The 19,408-nt window shown below is 36.9% G+C and overlaps 1 protein-coding gene across 1 annotated transcript in view; it reads right to left on the minus strand.

The window, feature by feature from the left end:
* The window catches only part of LOC112137652 (voltage-dependent T-type calcium channel subunit alpha-1I), a 168,526-nt gene that overhangs the window by 123,856 nt on the left and 25,262 nt on the right, over window positions 1-19,408 (minus strand). The window contains exon 3 of the mRNA XM_024260075.2: window positions 12,251-12,348. Within this exon, the coding sequence (XP_024115843.2) occupies window positions 12,251-12,348 (98 nt within the window). The remainder of the gene's footprint in view (window positions 1-12,250; window positions 12,349-19,408) is intronic.

Genomic DNA, 19,408 nt, shown 5'->3' on the forward strand with positions numbered 1-19,408 from the left:
TTAGGTGAATTTCTTGTGAACTTTTGCCACTTTACAGAAACTATGTTCTAAAAAATGACACAGGTGTTTTTTTTCCTTTTTAATATATATTTTGGTTAAAAATCAGCATAATTTTAATTAAAGGACCACAGAGGAAATTGTTCAAAAGATGATCAAAGTGGAACCTTAAATGTAAATATTTTTTAAATGTATTTCTTCAACTTTTTAGTTCCTTATACTGAGCTACTGCATTTTTGGTCCCCGTACTGTCATATTTCTTTCTATTGAAAAAAATTTCCTAGGGCCTTTGACCCATGCACCCGTATGGGGGATTGACCCATATGGGCTAGTAGATGGTCGTGGACAGGAGCCCAGATTTGTCTTGTGCAGCCACTGTTGCGCTATCCTAGCCATGTTTACATTAAAAGAGGGGTCATCTTGACCCCACAAGTCAGCGTTCTGTAGTTTTTTCTTTTTTAAGGAATTTTTATTTTCACTGGTGTCCGTGGCAGCCATAAAATCCTGTCATGGGAGGGATCACCAATATAAGGGTCGGGTCACCTGGACCCCATAAAAGAGCACAAGAGGGTAACCAAACAGGAGGCTGACTGCACCCAATCACCATCTCAAAATTCAGCTGTAATACATCTATCAACCTGTAGGGGGCAACACTCCAACGGTTTTAGACCAATATTTTTTTTTTAATAAACAAGTGTATTTTAAATAGTCAAAAATTTGTCAAGGACGGATAGTCAGCGCTTTTAAAGCCCCATTTATAGAGGTCAACAGCCAAAAAGTTGAGTTAGGGTTTGGTTACCCCTTATGGGATCATGAAAGTGGAACATACCACTGTCATGCGTGTGGTGTGGATATTGTGAAGCATCTGTAAGGGTAATGGAAGTTACATGCACTTATGACATGTGGGTAGTGCTGTTGTACAGTGACCTTACACAGCACTCAAGTCATTAGTAAGGTGCCAGTACTGGCCCACCTATTAGTCTTTAATCATAAAATTTTGTGCGGGCCACAAAAAATCGACAAGATTTGTCATTTTTTTCCCCATAAAGGCACTTGTCACTAAAGCAAAACTAACCAATTCATAGATCGTTCATCTGAAAACTTCAGCAGCAAATTGAGTTTATTGTTAAATTGATATGTTTCTTATACCCCAGAGAGCGCGTAGCTGACTGTATTAGCTAAAATATAATTTAAGAAGGTTCTGCGGCTGAACCCTGATTGAAGATAACAGAAGCAGCTCCTCGGAGCTTAGATCACATTCAAAATGAAATCTTGCCACCATAAAACAGCTTTAACATGGAAGCAGCTGAACCGCAGTGAGAGTGTTCGGAGTGGAGGAGACCATGATCACCCCGAGACGCCTCTGTGGGTGTGATTTGCTGTTCTGCTTCAATTCAGAGTCTGAGAGAAATTGCAACATTTGAATTTCTGAGTCATTCAGCATCTCTATGAAGCAGAATATCATTTATCGTATCTATATGTGCGTGTGTTATCAGTTCATCTGCATTTGATTACATAAAGGGTCAAATGCCTGAATAGATGCATCTCTTTCTCTGACATGTAATCATGTCATTTCTCATCATCCTTACTACATTCATCTGCCCTCTGTCACCCCTTTTATCTCTTTTCATCCGATGAGTCCTTCCATCCCTTGCACTTACTTGGATCTATCTATCATTGTAATAGTCTGCTCGTGAAACTTCCCCAGCATCGCTCCTCTCATCAGCTTTTCTCTTCCTCTCGGTCATCTTCACACATTCTCCATGGAGCTCGGAACTCCCATCTTCCCAACTCCATTTATCGTCTCTCTGCATTATTTTTTCCCCATCACACCGTCTGCTTTTCTGTTTTTTCTTTCTTTTTCATTTAATTTCAATCACTTTAAAAAGCTGTCCTCATTTTAAACGATTCAAATTAAACCACGAAGAAAGAAAGCTTCACCCTAATTTTCTCCACAAAACAGAAGCTATTTTCTTGGCCGTTTCCCAGGCGTTTGCTTTTTTTTTAATTACACAAGGAGAAGTCAGTGAATAAAAAAAATGAATTGGTAAATTACAGCTGAAAACGTGGTTCAGATTCATCGCTGTTTATGGGTAGTCATGGGGGAGCTGAGCAGAACAACCTATTCAGGAGTAAATTAAGTCCAGCATTTGCAAAGCACTGCGAGATAATGACAGATAAACCAAATTGATTTCTTTCTGTCTAAAGAAATCATATTATACAAATAATGTGACAAACCCTGTCTACTTTAACATTGTGTGGTAAAATCTTCCTTTTTGGACTTTTTTTTTGCATATCTTTGTGATTTATCGCTGGTTTTTAACTGCATTTAAATTTTTTCCAACAAATATCTACATTTACACTTTTAAAAATAAATGTAAAAACTCACAAGGTCAATATTTTTTTTACAAAACCCCTAAAGGGATATTTCAGTAAAAAAAAACAAACAAAAAAAAAAACTACTGGTTTCTCATGCGCACCAGATAGTAAGTTTTGCAAGATGGTATCTGGTGCACACCACTTATCTTGTGTGCATCACTTATTATCTGGAGTGCATCACATATTATTTGGTCTGCACCATATACTATCTGGTGTGTGTCACTTATTATTGGGTGCTCACCACTTACAATCTGGTGCACACCGTTTACTGTTACTATCTGGTGCTCATCACCTGTTATCTGGTGGACATCAATTATTATCTGGTGCTGACCACTTACAATCTAGTGCACATCACTTATCTAGTGTGCACCAGAGAGTGAGTGATGCAAACCACATAGTAACTGCTGGGTCTGAGAACCAGATTTTTTTTTTTTTTACTTTGATGTCCCTTTAGAGGCTCGGTAATTTTTTAATTAAAACACAATTTAATAGACACGCTAAATTAAGTCAAAAAGCGATTAAAAACTCAATTTCAGAAAGCAAAACACTGAACCACATATATTGTATAACATTAGGTGTAGCCTTTAATTAAATGGCTCATCAATTTGGTTTAAAAAACACTTTTTTGTCAAGCTATTTTAAATTCTTTACTTGTGAAAGAAAAAAAAACAATTTAATGCTATTCACACTGGACAAGCAGGGAGGGGCTTCTTCTTTTTCCTTTTTTACTGTTTACCAGCACATATCCTCCATCTACAGTTGGAAGATGCTTGGTGTGAAATGTCAAAGCGATACAAAGGTCTTTTCTGTCACAGGTCTATAAATATATGAAAGACATGGTGTCAAATAATTCCATCTGGGCACAAACCTCAATTGTTAATTTCTCCTCCATGATCAATTTTCAAATGGTTGGCACCAAAAGGGACACCATCCATCCATAAGTCACTATCAAATTCAAGTTGGTCAAAGTTTGACCTGGCGCAAGATGGTTGAGGTGGGTTATTTCTTTCTAGTTTCATGAATAAATGACACTAAAATCTGCATTTAACTTCATATTCAATGCCATTCTTCTTAACTGCTGTACTTGTTTTTATTGTACTATGGTCTGATTAGGAGGCTCAAAAAGATTGCTAGATAATGCCTTGAGATAACTTTTATTGTCAATATAAAACTCACCTCAGAAAAATAAGCTAAGTTCAAATTGAATAACTGTCCAAAAGTCTATTAAAAGACTTTCCACTCCGTAGGTAAAGTCAGGCTATCGAACACAATCACATGTCAGGACAGTAACTCAAAGAACATCAGCAATAAGTGCCTGGAAAAAGAAATGAAGACTTTCGTATAAAACTGTCTTATTTAAGCCCGCAACCTGATTGAAACAGTTATGGTAGAGCCTTAAGACAGCCATTCGTAAACTAGTCACCTCAGTGAACTGGAGCAAAGATGTGTGGGAAGTCAATTACAGAGAGAGTAGGATTGAGGATTGGACAAAAGATGACTTCAAGTTGTTTAAAGCAGCTACAAATGTGTATTTTAACAGACTGTATCCTAATTTATTTAGATTATCAGTCATCATAAAATATTACTATTTATGTGACAATGTATCTGCTTAATCTTTCCAACTATCTATCTTATTTTAAAGCAGGGAAAAGCCTTAAATGACAAAGAAATTTATTTTTGTTCAATAATATTTATTAAAAACAAAGAAAAACACTTAAAATCCTTCTATAAACTTTTGTTTTATAAACCTTACCTAAACAATGCCAAATCCCAACATGACAAATTTTTTTTCTGAATATGTTTATATTTTTAATTCTTATTACTTTCTTAAAGTTTGGCAAAAAATGTATTGAGAAGTCATGTATGATGTCATTTTAGTTGTGCAATGTTTGTGAAAAAATAAAATGTCCCCCCATAAAGTAAAATATTGGATCAATTAACAAGTAATTTTTTACATTTAACATTATTAGTTTTCATGGTTTTGTCAACATAAAATTTTAATTTGATAAAAAAAAGAATATTTTTAAATGTAACAAATTACAGATATTTTTGTAAACTGATCCAATGTTTCACTTTTTACAGTGTAATTTCACAGTTAAATCACAGCCTTTTTTTTCCCTGTCCTGTCAAAATCAAACCAGATTTACTTTAATATTATGGCCTCACTACCTGGTCCCGGATGAGCAGATAGATGAATGGATTATGGCCTCTGAATCACCTTCCCCTGCACCAAGCTGCTGCCCAACAAACTGTTGCTATATTTAAAGAGCTTCCAAACGCCTCCAGCTACTGCTTTTAAAAATTCAAACAGACTCTTTTTTTTTCTAATTCTACTGGAAAATTATGGGAACTTTCATGTGGAGCATGTATGTTTTTTTAATTTTCTCATCAAGCTGCTCTTGACCCCTCCCAGTCCCAGAAAATCACATCACCGACATCTGAAAAATAAATCCTACATAAAGATTTCTACAGTCATGCTCCTATTTACAAGTTAAGTACAGAGAAATTCACTAAAAACGGTAATAACTTCTTCTGTTTTGGTAAAGCTGGACATTAAATGTGACATAGGTGATGAATAGAGACCAACGAGATGTCTATTATTAGAAATTACTGAACAACATGGAGACGTGAACTGACGGATACGAAGCAGTATCACTTTTTAAAGAACACCTTGCAGCCAATCAGAATTGAGTATTCACCAGTGGCGGGCCGTCAGGGCCTGCAAGGCCTTCTCTGCTGGCCTAAAAATATCTGAATCACAGACTGATATTAATTATTATTTATTTCCGTGAATACGTATTCTATAATTCCAAATGCTCTGTCTTCGTCCTTTCATTGCTGTCTCCCTGGTTGCGCTGCTTCCAGACGTGTATTTTCCTATTTAAGCATTAACCAATCACATTGCAGCACCATTTGTTGCTAGGGTCAAAGAAATCTGCCCGGAGGCCTTCACAATCAGTTCTGCGGGCCCTGTAGCATAAAATAATTGTCGACCAAACTGTTGCTTCAACCAATCAGATTTGGAGTAGGCCAAACCAAGGCCAGCTAGCAGGCGCACGGAAACGTCATCATTTTCACGAGCCTTGATTGGACAGCTCGCAGCTCGCTCTGGTTCTGCGTTAGGTGACGGACACAGGTGCCGAGGAGCGGCGTGTCAGGTTTGAAGATGTTGCCAGTGGAAAGCGTCTCATCGTCTGATTTTTGGTGGAAAATGAATGTCTGGGTAAAGTTGTGGCACAGTTTTGTCTGACACGGGTAAAGGAGTTCCGTGACTCCGTTGAGCGGGAGTGAAGCTGATACGAGGAAATCTACGAGGCCCCTGAACGCACCGCGGGCGCTCCGAGCGCACGAAGAGGTGCAGCGCAAAATCCTCGCGCGCACTACCGACAATATTATTTTCCAGACACAGACCAGATTTCAAGATCACAAAAACTGATGTTTGTCTCCCTCCTGGACCACGAGAGGCTTCAGGAATACCAGAACAATTCCCGCATGCAGCTTTTTCCAGCTTATCACAGCCACGGAACACTTTCCATCTGCGAAACGCATGGATTCTGCACGACAGAGTGATTGAAATCTTCTTGAGGATAGAAAGGATGGATTTTGTGTTTAAATAATCTGGATTTTTGGTGAGTAAAATTTTGCTATCTCCCTACATAATATTGAAATTTTATCAGGTTATTTTTTATGCTTTTGGTGTGTGTGTGGCAGTTGTACCTGCAGTAGAAGTTTTATTGCCATAAAATAGTTAATGAGGGTTGGATTGATTCAGATGGAGCACTACTGAAGGTCTAGGTGTGAAATGCACAACCCGCCACTGGTATTCACCCAGTTAATAGTGTTGTTATATTTTCTAAATTTACTAAATGTACCCCTTATGAAAATTCCTTAACACCCAAGCAATTTTTTGAGTAAACTCTCTGCACATGTAGACAGAGGGCTCCAGTTAAGCAGAAGTAACTTGTGATATAACCCAAAATAAATAAATAAAAAATGTCCTTGGAAAAAACTTGTAGTTCAGATGTTGAAAATATGCTTAGCAGGTCACAAGCAGCTCTGGCTCAAAACTGTACAGCTGCTTATCTCCGATATTGCTCGCCACTTTTGTGCCACCGGTAAATGTTATGCTTACGTACACACCGAACACGATTCGCGTAGCCCGCCCCTCTTTCGCTGTGTGGCAAATTGTCAGCTTGCCAAATTCGCTGCTCGCCAAATTTGTTGCTCGCTGTCTGCCTGAGCTTGACGCCACAGCTGCATGTGGGAGGAGCTACCAGCTAATGTTTTTAGCATGGTCGCTACATGTAGCGTTGTCAGTGGATATCTCAGTTAGAATGTATGGAAGACATGGATAATGTTGAGCTGTTTCCAATGACAGCCACTTCCCCACAACAGCTCACTTCACCACGGTGCTTCTGCGGTGTTTCTGTGTCTCTGTGACTGAGTTTGATGACTCAATGTCTCGCATTGAATAAACTTTCATTAGTAAATGTTTACAAAAGTTTTAAGCAAATGTCAATTTTTGCTCATCTCCTCTCCTTATTTTTTTTTGTTTGTCTCTAATCATTTTAGTATTTTAAAAATGTGTGATTTTTGATTCTGTCTTTATTCGACACAAAATACTGACTGTTTTCAACCTGCTGACCACCAAAAAGAACAAGAAGTACAAGCCACATTCACCTTACACTTCCTCTGATTTTTCCATTTCACTACAGTCTTTATTTGCCACATGAGTGCCTCAGGGGGGCAATTTGGGGTTAATTGCCTCACCCCTGCACACACCGACACATAGACGTGAATCACCTATGATCCCATGAGCAGATAACCACTGTCCCTCCTGAACCACAACTTTCCAAACACACACACAAACACACACACGCAGAATGGAGAAAGACACTACAATGTTCTGATTTTTATGTCCCTCTTTTTAATCCTGACCACCCCAGACTGCAATTTGGAAGAGTAGTAGTAGGAGATCATGATTTTGGTTTATTTGTCCCAACAGAATAAATCACTCCTCAGTGAGGTGCAGGAGCAACTACTGCCTCTTTTATGGAGTAGGGCAGTGGTCCCCAACAAATTTTAGGCAACGGACCAGTTCAATGTCCGACAACATTTTCACGTACCGATCTATAGGAAGTCAAAGTTAGCATTTCATTTTATTTTATTTTAAAGCCTCCCTCCAATTATCTTTTGATCTATTTTCAAAGTGTTCCCAGTTCTCTTTTAACTATAATTTTGCCAGTTTTAGCCACAATCAAAAAAATCTGTGTCGTTTTCCGTTTCTGAGACGCTATAAAAGTTTGTCAGAATTTCACCTCCAAGTTGATTGTTGGTGCAGGGAAGACCTGCCCTCATTTCCCATCATCCCATTGTTTACAGTTTTTCCCGCTACCTCACAGCACCTCATGACTCACAACCTAACATTAGCGGTGCAACAAAAATGGTGAGCAATATTGGAGCTATCCAACTGTATAGTTTGATCCAGAGATCAGATCAGACAAAGAAAACTAAGTTATACCCATGGATCTAGTAATCCGTAAGTGGATGCATCAGAATGAAGCAGAGCTTATGGCCCGCCAACTGTAGCAAATATGTTAAAGCAACAAGCTTTTTCCAATGTCTGCCCTTGATTCTGCACGATCTGAAAAACGAAATACTCAGAAATGCAATTTTAAGCCAAATTTATTTAGATATGTCCTCCATCATCAGATAAATGTCACAGAAACATGTTAGAAACATCAAAAACGTGACTTTCATCTGAATGATTATACAAATACTGAGAACTCAATTCAGGCTAAGATTATCTATCAGGGCAAAACAATATCCCTTGTGGTAGCTTATGGGGTACAGATGACCCAATCCTTACATTGAGGTGTTATTCGTCCCATGACAAATGTGGACAGGATTTCATGTGTGCCACGGACACCAGCGAAAATAAAAAATAATTGAAAATTAAAGTTCTGGGTGCTGTCTTGTGGGGTCTGAATGACCCCACTCCCAACATCAACATACCTAGGACAGCACAAGGGTTAACACAGCACCTAACTAATTAAGCTTTGTTTTAGGAAAATTCCCCAAATTATTGACAAATTTCCTTAAATAAGCAAGTTTATTTGGTTGTTCCTGGTTTAAATTTAGACTTTGTAGCCTACTCTAGATTTCAATTGGTCAGATCAGCCAGTTTAAGGAGGTTGCTAATGCATTAAAGACACGTGACCAAGGTGTGCAATTGAATATGCGTCAAGGGTAAGGCCCAATCCCAATTCTTCCCTTCTCCCTTCCCCTCCATTTGAAGGGGCACTAGTCGTGTTCGGGAGATTTATTTATTAAATCGGACCCTCCAAAAGGAGGGTAAACGAGTCCTTCATCGCAAGGGAAAACTGTATCGTGCTGAGGAGCACTTATCTTCACGTGGGTGTGCTCTGAACCACAGATGTGTGCATTTAAATGTAAGTAATGACTTTCTGTTGTAGTATGACCTTTTTAAAGTTATGAAACTGCTGATGAAACAACTGGAAGCTCCATGCTAACACTAGCAGACCGGCGATTATTGGTAAAATCAGCGAACGAAAGTGACGTCCAAAATAAGAGACTCTACTTTTTTATAACTCTCCATTTGAAGGGCCAAATGAAGAGGAAGGGAGAAAAGCTATGGAGAAGAAAGAAATTCGGATTAGGCCCAAGTCATGGAAAAAATCTGGTAGTTTTCCCAAATAAAACTTCTTTCATAATGTGATAATAAACAAAACAGAAATAATACAAGTATATATATGTTTTTGTCAATGGCCCGGTACAGGTCCATGGTTTGGGGTTGGAGACCACTGGAGTAAGGGATACGTCGTTCAGGTAAAGGAATGCAGGGGACAGTAATACTGGAGGTAATGACAGTAGGAAATTAGGAATAAGTGTATCAATCTGAGTATCGATAGTATTGATACCAAGGTGATGTATCAATACTAGATTCATAATGAGATCAATACTAAACAAGTAAAATTCTTAAGACATTTCTCTTGCTTAGCAGTTTCATTAGTAGTAGGTTTGCACTATTATAAGTGAGGCAAATTTAAGGAAGGAGAATAATATCAACGTAGAAAGCAGTCACTACATCACTGCTCACAGAGCCAATCGAACCCATCAGTGTAGTGAAAAAAAAGCTTCAAGCAGCCTAATTCCCATCAAAAAGGACACCCTAAGCAGCTTTCCTGGGATCGATGTGACTGCAGAGCTCAAAAGACTTTCAGGTTATTTCTGGTCGGCGTGTAAATTCCATTGTACCTGAAGTGCTTTCGTTGCTACAAATTGCTTTATACATTTTTAAAGGCCTCACAGCCTTGTGTTTCCCCAATACTTCAAGTTCACACACAGCAAAGCAGGCTTAGAGGTGTCCAAGGGATGAAATGGGACCCCTCTTCAAAAATGTTTTGTTCAATTGTTTAGGACCATTTTTTCCCCAGTAACAAAACAGCATAACCTGCCAAACTATCACCTGAAAAGCAACAAGTAAACAGTCAAATGACAAAAACATAGCAAAGACTTCAAGGTACTGAAGATGTATTTGACAGAAAGTATTGGTGACAACCAAGTGGTTTTTACCAATAATACGTGTTTCAAAATTTATAATTGTGCTGAAAACTGTCAAAAAAGATAACATTTTGGGAAACTAAACATGCCTCGAAAATACCAGCAGCAACACAATACAAAAAAAAAGTATAATTGACTGCCAACACAAGTCCAGAGTGGCTGTTTTGTGTCATTTCTCTAAAAAGGCAGCCTAACCATCATCTTGGTGTCAGGCATTTCCAGTGTGTTCACCCACAAAAGGCCAGATTTGCCTCACAGTTGATTAGAAAACTTTCTCTCTGCTTTACTTTCCTTTTTTTTATATTTACACCCACTGGCCACTTTAATAGGCATACCTGTCCAACTGCTCATTAACGCAAATTTCTAATCAGCCAATCACAACTCAATGCATTAAGGCATGTAGACATGGTCAAGATGATCTGCTGTAGTTCAAACCGAGCATCAGATTGAGAACGAGAGATTAATTAAATAACTTTGAACATAGTTGTTGGTGCCAGACAGGCTTTCAGAAACTGCTGATCTACTGGGATTTTCAGCCACAACCATCTCTAGGGTTTACAGAGAATGGTCAGAATTAGAGAAATTATCTTGAGCGTCAGTTCTGTGGACGGAAAGGCCTTGTTGATGCCAGAGGTCAGACGAGAAAACCAGACTGGTTCTAGCTGAGAGAAATGCAACAGTTTTTCAGATAACCACTGGTTATAACCATGGTCTACAGGAGAACATCTCAGAACGCACAACACGTCCAACCTTGAGGCAGATCGGCTACAGCAGCAGAACAACTCTCTGGGTACCACTCCCGTCAGCCAAGAACAGGAAACTTAGTCAACAATTTACACATATTCACCAAAGCTGGACAATAGAGGATTGGAGTATCGTGTATCTTGTTTAATCTATGCCACCAAGGTTAAAGCAGTTCTAAAGGAAACAGAGGGTTCAACCTGATACTAGTAAGATGTACCTAATGAAGTGGCCTGTGAGTGTAGTTAGCATTTGTTTAAAAGTTTCAAAATGAGCTAAAAGTTCAGACATCTAGGGTGGCCTTTTTTTGTGGAACTGCAGTTTCAATGAATGGTGACCTTTTCCATTCAACTTAATTTATGCATCACTACACTGAATGTGTTACCTGTGAAAATAGTGCTATGAAAGGAAAAGTCTAATCCAGGCTCTGGAAGACATTTCAACCATTGCTTTATACAAAAGGTTTTTTTTGTCAAGCAGAAACCTCTTAAAATGCTTTTTTACAGTCTTGGATATTTCTAATACAAAAAAAAAAGGAATGACTCGTCATTTTCCATAGAAACTTGGCCTCATTCACAAGTTTTTGTAGGAAAATTCCTTCATATGCTTTCAATGACCCCTTAAATCCACGTCGTAATCATAAAACTTGAAAAAAAGGAGATTATTTATTCATACTTTTGCTTTTGGATTAATAATTTACAGACGTTGAAATGTCCTCAATCAGCATCAGACTATCACAGGAGACCACTCAAGAAATTAGCATAGAAGAGCATAAGGCTGCTGTGGAATTTCAGTCATCAAACCTTTCATATGTTTAAATCTATCTAATGACAAAACTTCACAATTTATTTTTTTATCTTCACACAAATGCTCATCTGTGTTGTTTTTTTTAAGGTTGTAAGGATATGTTCAGTTTGGGGTAACTCAATGACTGTATATGAGAACTGGACCAAGTGAGTGTGACATCACTCATACAAATTGGCTTACTTCCGGCTCCAACCAAACCCATTCAGTTGCCACTTTTTATTGTTATAAGGATGCCGGCATGTTGGAACCAGACAATATTAACAAGCTAGTCTGTCTGAGTCCAGGTTGCTATGGCAACCATTTTCAACTATCAGAAGTGAGCTTGTTGGAGGTTCTTGGGAAAATAAAAATTTTGATCATTCAATTGAGGCACATGATTGGTCAGTTCATAACTTGATGAATTTATACTAGAGAAAAAAATAAGGAAAACAGAAAAATTTGAATTTGCCAAAAAAAAAAGGTAGCAGAGCAAGAACGGTTTTTCTGACAAATATAATGACTGAGTATAAGCTGTTTATTTCTCAATAGTAGTCAATGGGGTTTTGGCTTTTTGGATCCAGCAGGTAACTTCCTGTTTGGAACACGGGGGGGTTGAGGGGTCACTCAGTCCAGTTCTCATATACAGTCAGTGGTTGTACCACCAAAAAAAAAAAAAACACTGACAGCACCTATGTGGTTAATCTAATGAAGACTGTCCCCTGTGGGGAGTGCACCTAGGATGTGATGTACTGCTGTGACTTACTTGGCACTCTGTTAATTGCTTTGAGAGGTCGCAGTACTCTCACAGTTCGGATAGCGGTGAAGTTCATATTCTGCAGGTCCAAGGAATATTCAACCATCCTGGAAAATACACAAAATGTACACTGATTAAAAATACATCTTCAAAAGCTCAGATCATTGTAAAAATATTTTAACTAATGGAAAAGAAAATATAAATCAAAGACATGATTTATGGCATGTGATCATCATAGAACAATTAATTATAACGATTAGAAATTAACTTCAACCTCAGATGATTAATTGTCTTCCTCCCACCACATTTGTTCCCATTAGGAAGTCAAGACAGAAACACACATGTCCCTGGCACAGCTGGGGTCTTGCTGTGCTGAGTCTAACATGAGTAATGAGCTGGAAGGCAACACATAGTAAGAAACTGTGGTCAGAGGACTTCTCTGTGAAGTATCTTAATTGTGTCTGCAAAACATGTCAGAGATTTAAGCAGTGATTAGGTTGGTACAATGCTGGTAATGTCAGAGGAAAACAGTTTTTTGTTCTTTTCGACCAAAGTGGGAGAAGATGGCATTTGTTACATAAAAGTAAAAAAGTCCAGAGCATTGCCTCCACTAGCCTTTAGCACATGTAGTGAAACCATCAAAGTTTACGACGCTGGTTTGCAGAGATGTATAAACACGAGTGGCCTGAGATTAAATGTGCATCCATCTGAGATGAAAGCAAAGTCTTGTAGAGGGGAAAAGATTGAAGAGGGAAATTTCAGGTAAAACTCGGTGAGATAAAAGACATGCAGGGAGGCCAAAGGGAGAGGGTTTTCCTATGTGACCTATTTTTGACAAACATGTGAGAGTGAAATATGACTGACCCATGAATGGCAGAGATTGCTACAGTTGGAGAGACCAGAATTGGCAAAGATAGGGATGATGGTAAAAAACCCAAACTCATCTTAATAAAGCATTTGTTGATTTAATGTAGTAGAGTGTTCCCTCATTATAGTTCACCCTTTGTGGCCAACGTGTGTTCAAGCAACTACTTCCAATGAAAAGTCTATGTAAACACACACAAGCTTTCACATTCAAAACTCTTGTGTCGCTATGCAAGATTATAAGTTGGTTTTTGGGTTCTACGTACAAACTTGCAGCCATGGAACATGCATTGAAAGTTAAAATAGTTGAACTTTAAAAAATCAGGGACTCAGATTTGGTAGTCGCATATTAATGCCCTTTTTAATTCACAGAAGTAGCAATTTAAATGAAAAATAAAATAAATAAGGAAGCACCAAATGCTGCAGTTCCTTAAATGACCACTGGAGGCTGGTGGCAAAAGGACACAATTTTCATTTGACTTTCTTCTAAAAAAGTTAAATATTACACCAAAAAAATTTATTTATTAGCTGTCTAATTAGATTTTTTTTTACAATATTAGTTATCTGCACATGGAGCCAGTGTTAGACGTCAATTTTACATTTACCTATATTGTTAGCATTCAAATGTGAGGCTTATAAGTTTTGCAAATTGCAACAAAACTGGACAAACTGGACTACTTTGTTTCATTAAAGTGCCCGTTCTAACAACCTTTTTCCTTTAATTAAAGATCTTTACCTCCTGTGTTGACATTTTTCGGACCACCATAAATCTTCAACCGTGTACACAATTATGCAGTATAAGAAGATTCTGAGAAAAGCAGCTTTGTAACACTTTATGTTAGTAACGTGTTGCATTTCATTGTAAAGCAGACATGAAAAGTCTAATTAAATGGTTGAAGGTTTATAATGTTTCAAAAACGGTGTGTTATTTAGGCGTCATCTGCAACATCTCCAGTGTTAAAAGGTTAAGCTTGCAAAGTGTCAATTCTGGGCAATCTGCCCTGTATATATTTACAAGAAAAAAAATATGATTTATTGTAAATTTTAAATTCGCAAAAAAAATGTACATTTATGAGGAAAAAATTGTAAATTTACAAGATTTAAAGTCATGAAATTATTACATTAAGCCTGGTAAATTTGCGAAAAAGGTAATAAACTTAAGAGAAAAAAATAATAAATGAATGAGGAAAAAAAACTTGTTAATTTATCAGATTTTTTCTTGTAAATTTATGAGAAAAAATAAGAAATTTAAGAGATGAAGAAATTAATTTACAAGATTTAAAGTCTTAAAATCATTACTTTAAGTCTTGTAAATTTACAAGAAAAAAGTTATAAATTTACATGAAAAAAACTTTACAACATTTTAAGTCATATATGGACAAGAAAAAGTGGTTATATTAACCACTTTTAATCATATGACATTACTCTTTTATTTGGTAGCCCTGATCTTCAGTTATACTCTGAAGATCCGTCACAGTCTAAACCAGGAGGTTCATATACCCAGATGGCCAGTTGGTGAGATAAAATAAAACAAGGCTGCTGTTTTTTATTTATTAGTATGATGTCTTTTGATGCCAATATGCACCAAACCACTTCTGCACCAAAATCACCTTCATTTTATGTTTTCTTGAAAGCAACAACATGCTTGAATTTTGTTTTCATAGCTTTAAAAAAGCTCTTTATTTTGGCGAACTGCCTCAAGTGTTTTCCACTAATCTGATTCAGCTGTCAAACTTAAAATCCCTGAACATTTGGCTTCATTTGAATTATTCTATATTTTGTTAAGGTTCACAAATCCACAAATTCTTCTCCACTACAAGTCAAAACACAAATACCGCTCTATCTTTAGGTGTCTCCAGACTCCGCCCCTCACTTAACCTGCTTGACACAAACGAGCTGGATGAAGCCTTCAGACTGCTGCTGCGCACACATGGGGATCCCCAGCAAGACACAACACATCAAGAACAACACTGCCAGGATCCAGATGAGGAGCAAAAAGGATCCAGATGAGGAGCAAAACGTACCAACAGCTCACACCTTCCTGTCTTTGCGAGACTCAAATTCAAGGTATCCCCCCTCACTCCTCACTGCGCCTGTGGAAATACTCCCCATTACCTTAAGAAACCTCTCACCCCTGCTCATCGTTCTTTACGCTCCACCGATTCCTGCTGCCTTTTAAACCCCTGAATGAAACTCCTCACTGTGGGTGATGGGGCCTTCTGCTCCGCTGCTCCCCGACAGTACAGCTCCCCACCTGAAAGCTCCACAGTCGACCACTGCCTTAGAGAAGAGACTGAAAACTTTATTAAAGCCATTTTTACATACCTGAAGTGATATTTATCTTTGATTTCATTATAACTTCTTCTCCTTTATCTTATACTTCAGGATTTTTCTTTATCTCATTAAAAACAAATAAAGTGATTTTGTAGAACGTTTATTAACTGTAAACCCATAAATATTTATGTTTATATTTAAATCTAGATTTATCAAAAACACATTTATGCAGTAGATTTATATTAAAAAATGGTTTGCTGCTTTAAAGTATAAGGTTCCTCATAACACTCATAAAACGTTTCCTGGTCTACATGAGATACAGAAAAGTCTTTCAGACAAACTAACATATTTTTAATCTGAAGTCCAACAACAATCATCTTTAGTCTCTTAATTATGATTATATTGTTCTAAGCCAAAATCAAAAATCTTTTGTTGTTTTCTAGGACATATTTTCTGAATAACAGCAGTAGTTGTTAATTAATTAAAGTTGTTAAAGTTTTTGATGATATTTTTTTTTAAAATAACAAATAATATGCTTGAGAAAATTTTAATAGTGTATGCAAAAAAATAATTGGTATTAAAAGTAATTGGTATTGAATTGAATGAGGGCACCCAATTCTCAACAATTTGAATAAAGAAATACTAAAAAAAATAATAATTTTGAGCTTTACTTTCTTCATATATCCTCTCTGTCATACGGAAAAATGCCACAAGAACGTGTTAAAAAGACCAAAAACATTATTTTCATTGATCGCTGACTCATCCCTGTGCAAACATTTGCAGAAATGTCACTTTTGTCCACATTCTGACTGAGTCTGCTTAAAAATACAAAGAGGAAAATTCTAATTATAAAAAATCTGAATAAATATTTTGAAAATGTTCCTAAAACTTATCTATTTTTTAGAAAGTTTTTATCTTCTGTTATTTGAATTCTATACTAAAATGCATTGAAGTATAGAGCCAAAAGTCAAACAAAAGCCAACAAAAAAACACTTCATCCTGGTGACCAAACCTTTGCTCTCAAGTATGCAAAGGATGTGGGTATAACTCAGTGAACTATAAAATATTTAACATCCCTGTTGGCAGAGAATTACTCTGTCTTTGGTGGTGACAGGGGCTGGCTGGTCCTTCAGTCTCCTTCATTCTTCTCCTCCATAAATTAGACAAATATGTTCTAATCAGACTCACTGCAGTGTGTGGCTGTCCTCTAATTTAGAAAGTGTTTTTCTCGTGGCGTAGAAGGGGCAGTGGGCACATCATGTGCTCGTAGAATAAGAAAGACATATTAACTTCCAATTAGTAGCTGGTGGTGTTGGTGAATATTCTAAAATATCACAAATCTGAGAGTAAAAAAGAAATAATTTTAATGATAAAAAAATGTGGTGTATTTGTTTCCATTCAAATAGTATTTAGTTTTAAATGAATCCTTTAAGAATAGACAGAAAAAGATAGAAAAGTTCAAGACCCTGAAATGCTTTGTTTTTTGTTAAAAATGGACAGTGAAAGGACACCCTGTTCTCTTTTTCTATGAAGGTTTATTTTTTATTATCCATTATCCAAATGCATTCTGTTTTCTGGCAAACTATACATTAAGATTCACGCCAAGTGGCAGTTCCACCTGTTTTGTTTTCCACGTCGTGACTAAACATGGCAAACACCACATTTGGAGATGATTTAAGCTGAGTCATAGTCCTGTTTAATGCACCTAATAAGGGTATTTTTTATTTATTTACTTATTTTTCTTCTTGCAATGGATGAAATTAAATGATAGTAGTCCATAAAATACACATTTTCCTATTTCTTGAAGACAGTCTCCCAAAAACTAATAGAAAACTGTTCAGTGACATTGCAGAACGTGATTCCATTGACAGTAAATGTGCTGTGATATTGAAAAATATTGAGAAATGTGTTTTAAAGTTAAAGACATTTACTTTTTATCTATTTATGTAAAACAACAACTTTATACCGTCATTTCTACCTTATACTTATATACTAATGATTTTTCTAATTTTCACATTTAATTATATTGTCTTGTTTTAATGTAATTTTCTGTTAAAAGGAAGTATTTCTCTTTTAGAGGACATAGATTGATTGACATAGATTTACTAAAAATCCTTGTCACAACTGCCCTAACATATATATATGAGCTGTAGGATTAAATAAAAAAGAGGCAAATATGTATGGAGCACAAAATATCAAAGTCGTAGTAAGCAAACACGATGCACATTTTTATCTACAGGCATGCTGCGAGCGACGGGTCGTGACAAAAAAGTACACAATACTGGAACGTAAAGGAAACAGGCCATAGCCTACAAATAGTTTCCTTTTTTTTTCTTTTTTCTGCTGTCTGTTAGTAGCAGGACAACGCTGTTCTCATCAAACAGAAACAAAAAAAAGATCTTTTCGGGTAAAATGGCTTTTTAGGTTGCTATTTGAACAAAGACAAACCAATAGAGATATTTAAAGTCAGTCTAAAAGGTTTTTTAAAAGTTATTAATCCCAGAAATCTAAATCTGTGAATATCTTGTAGTTTACCTTAGCATAGCATAGCTTATGTTAGGTCACCTCAATTTAGCTAAACTGTTGTTTGCCTTCTGCTCAAACTAGCGGCAAAATAAATAGTGGTTATGTGTTAATGATATGCAGGCTTCTCGTAGAGTATTTATGTGAAATAATACATTTGAAATATAAAGTGCTGATAATGATGCAAAGTAAATATCAGAGGATAACATCCAATTTCTGATCACGTGGTTGTTGTGACCTAATGCTAGTGCATGTCCACCACCTACAGCTGGAAGAGGATTGGTCCGAAGGTAGTAAATCTCGTCAATCTTACTCCGGGATTTTCATTTTACAGCTCTATTCTGATCTATGAAAGACTTAGTGTAATAAAATTCCTTCCAGGCACAAACCACAATTATTCATTCTTCCTCAATGATCAATTTGGCACTTCCATGAATCAATATCCATATATCAAAACCCAACCTGAGTCCCTGATTCAACGAAAGGAAGTCCCACAAAATTTCAATTTAACTTTCAATGGCCCAAAAATGGTCGTTAAAACATGAGTACCAACATATGAATGGGAGAGTTTTGAACACGGATGCCCAAAATGCATGTTTATGCACATTTTCATTCACTTTTCATTGAAAGTGGTCACTTGAACATGCATTGGGAACGCAGCTTTAGAAATAAAAAATTAGCTAGTCAAAGTGTGGTTTGTGTGGGCATCCCATAGGAGTTCTAAAGGCTCTTGACTTTGAAACGGCATTTGTGCTGGGTCAGTAAAACCTCATTTCCACTGAGCCGTCCAGTCCGGTAGGGAGTAGTACGATACAGTCCGGTTAATTCAAAAGGTACAGTAGGCTACTGTTTAATGGGTCCATTTAGCAATGGAAGACCTCAAAATACTGGACCAGACTGTTCAGTGGAACCAAGGTTTAGGTGGTCAGTACTTTCTCCTTACTAAAGGCTGGAGTGTGGTGTAGGGAGAATTGTATGACAAACCACCTTTATGTCATAAATGTGTTCAACACCTGTGCTCACTTTGAGGTGCGGCCACCTGTCTACGACCCCCCATGCACCGGACTGGACATGCAGCACTGTTATGGGTCAACCCTGTATGGGACTTAAGGTGTATGTTTTCCTGTGTAAAGCTATGTGCAAGCTTAATTAAATCTCCAAAAATACACGTTGCACATGATTTACCAGCCAAACACACTCAAGTTTTTTGTTTGGTATTATTATTAAAAGGGAAAAAAAGGGGGGGTTGAAATTCATTTTTTTCTTTTTTCTAAATTGGGAAGACTCGATTCAAATAGTTAAACATAGTCCTAACGATGGATGACTTTTTTGTTTCTTCATATTGGCTGTAGCCATTGTTGGTTTTAAAAAAAAAATAGATACCAAATACGACAAAGAAAGCAGAATAAATGTAAATTACTCATACTGAGTACTTTTTTGAAAATACTTTCCCATATTAAATTATTGTTTTGTGTTTTTTAGATTTCTTACATGGAATCTTTCAAT

The sequence above is a fragment of the Oryzias melastigma genome, linkage group LG1, assembly GCF_002922805.2.
Source record: "Oryzias melastigma strain HK-1 linkage group LG1, ASM292280v2, whole genome shotgun sequence".
In the NCBI taxonomy this organism is placed as follows: Eukaryota; Metazoa; Chordata; class Actinopteri; order Beloniformes; family Adrianichthyidae; genus Oryzias; species Oryzias melastigma.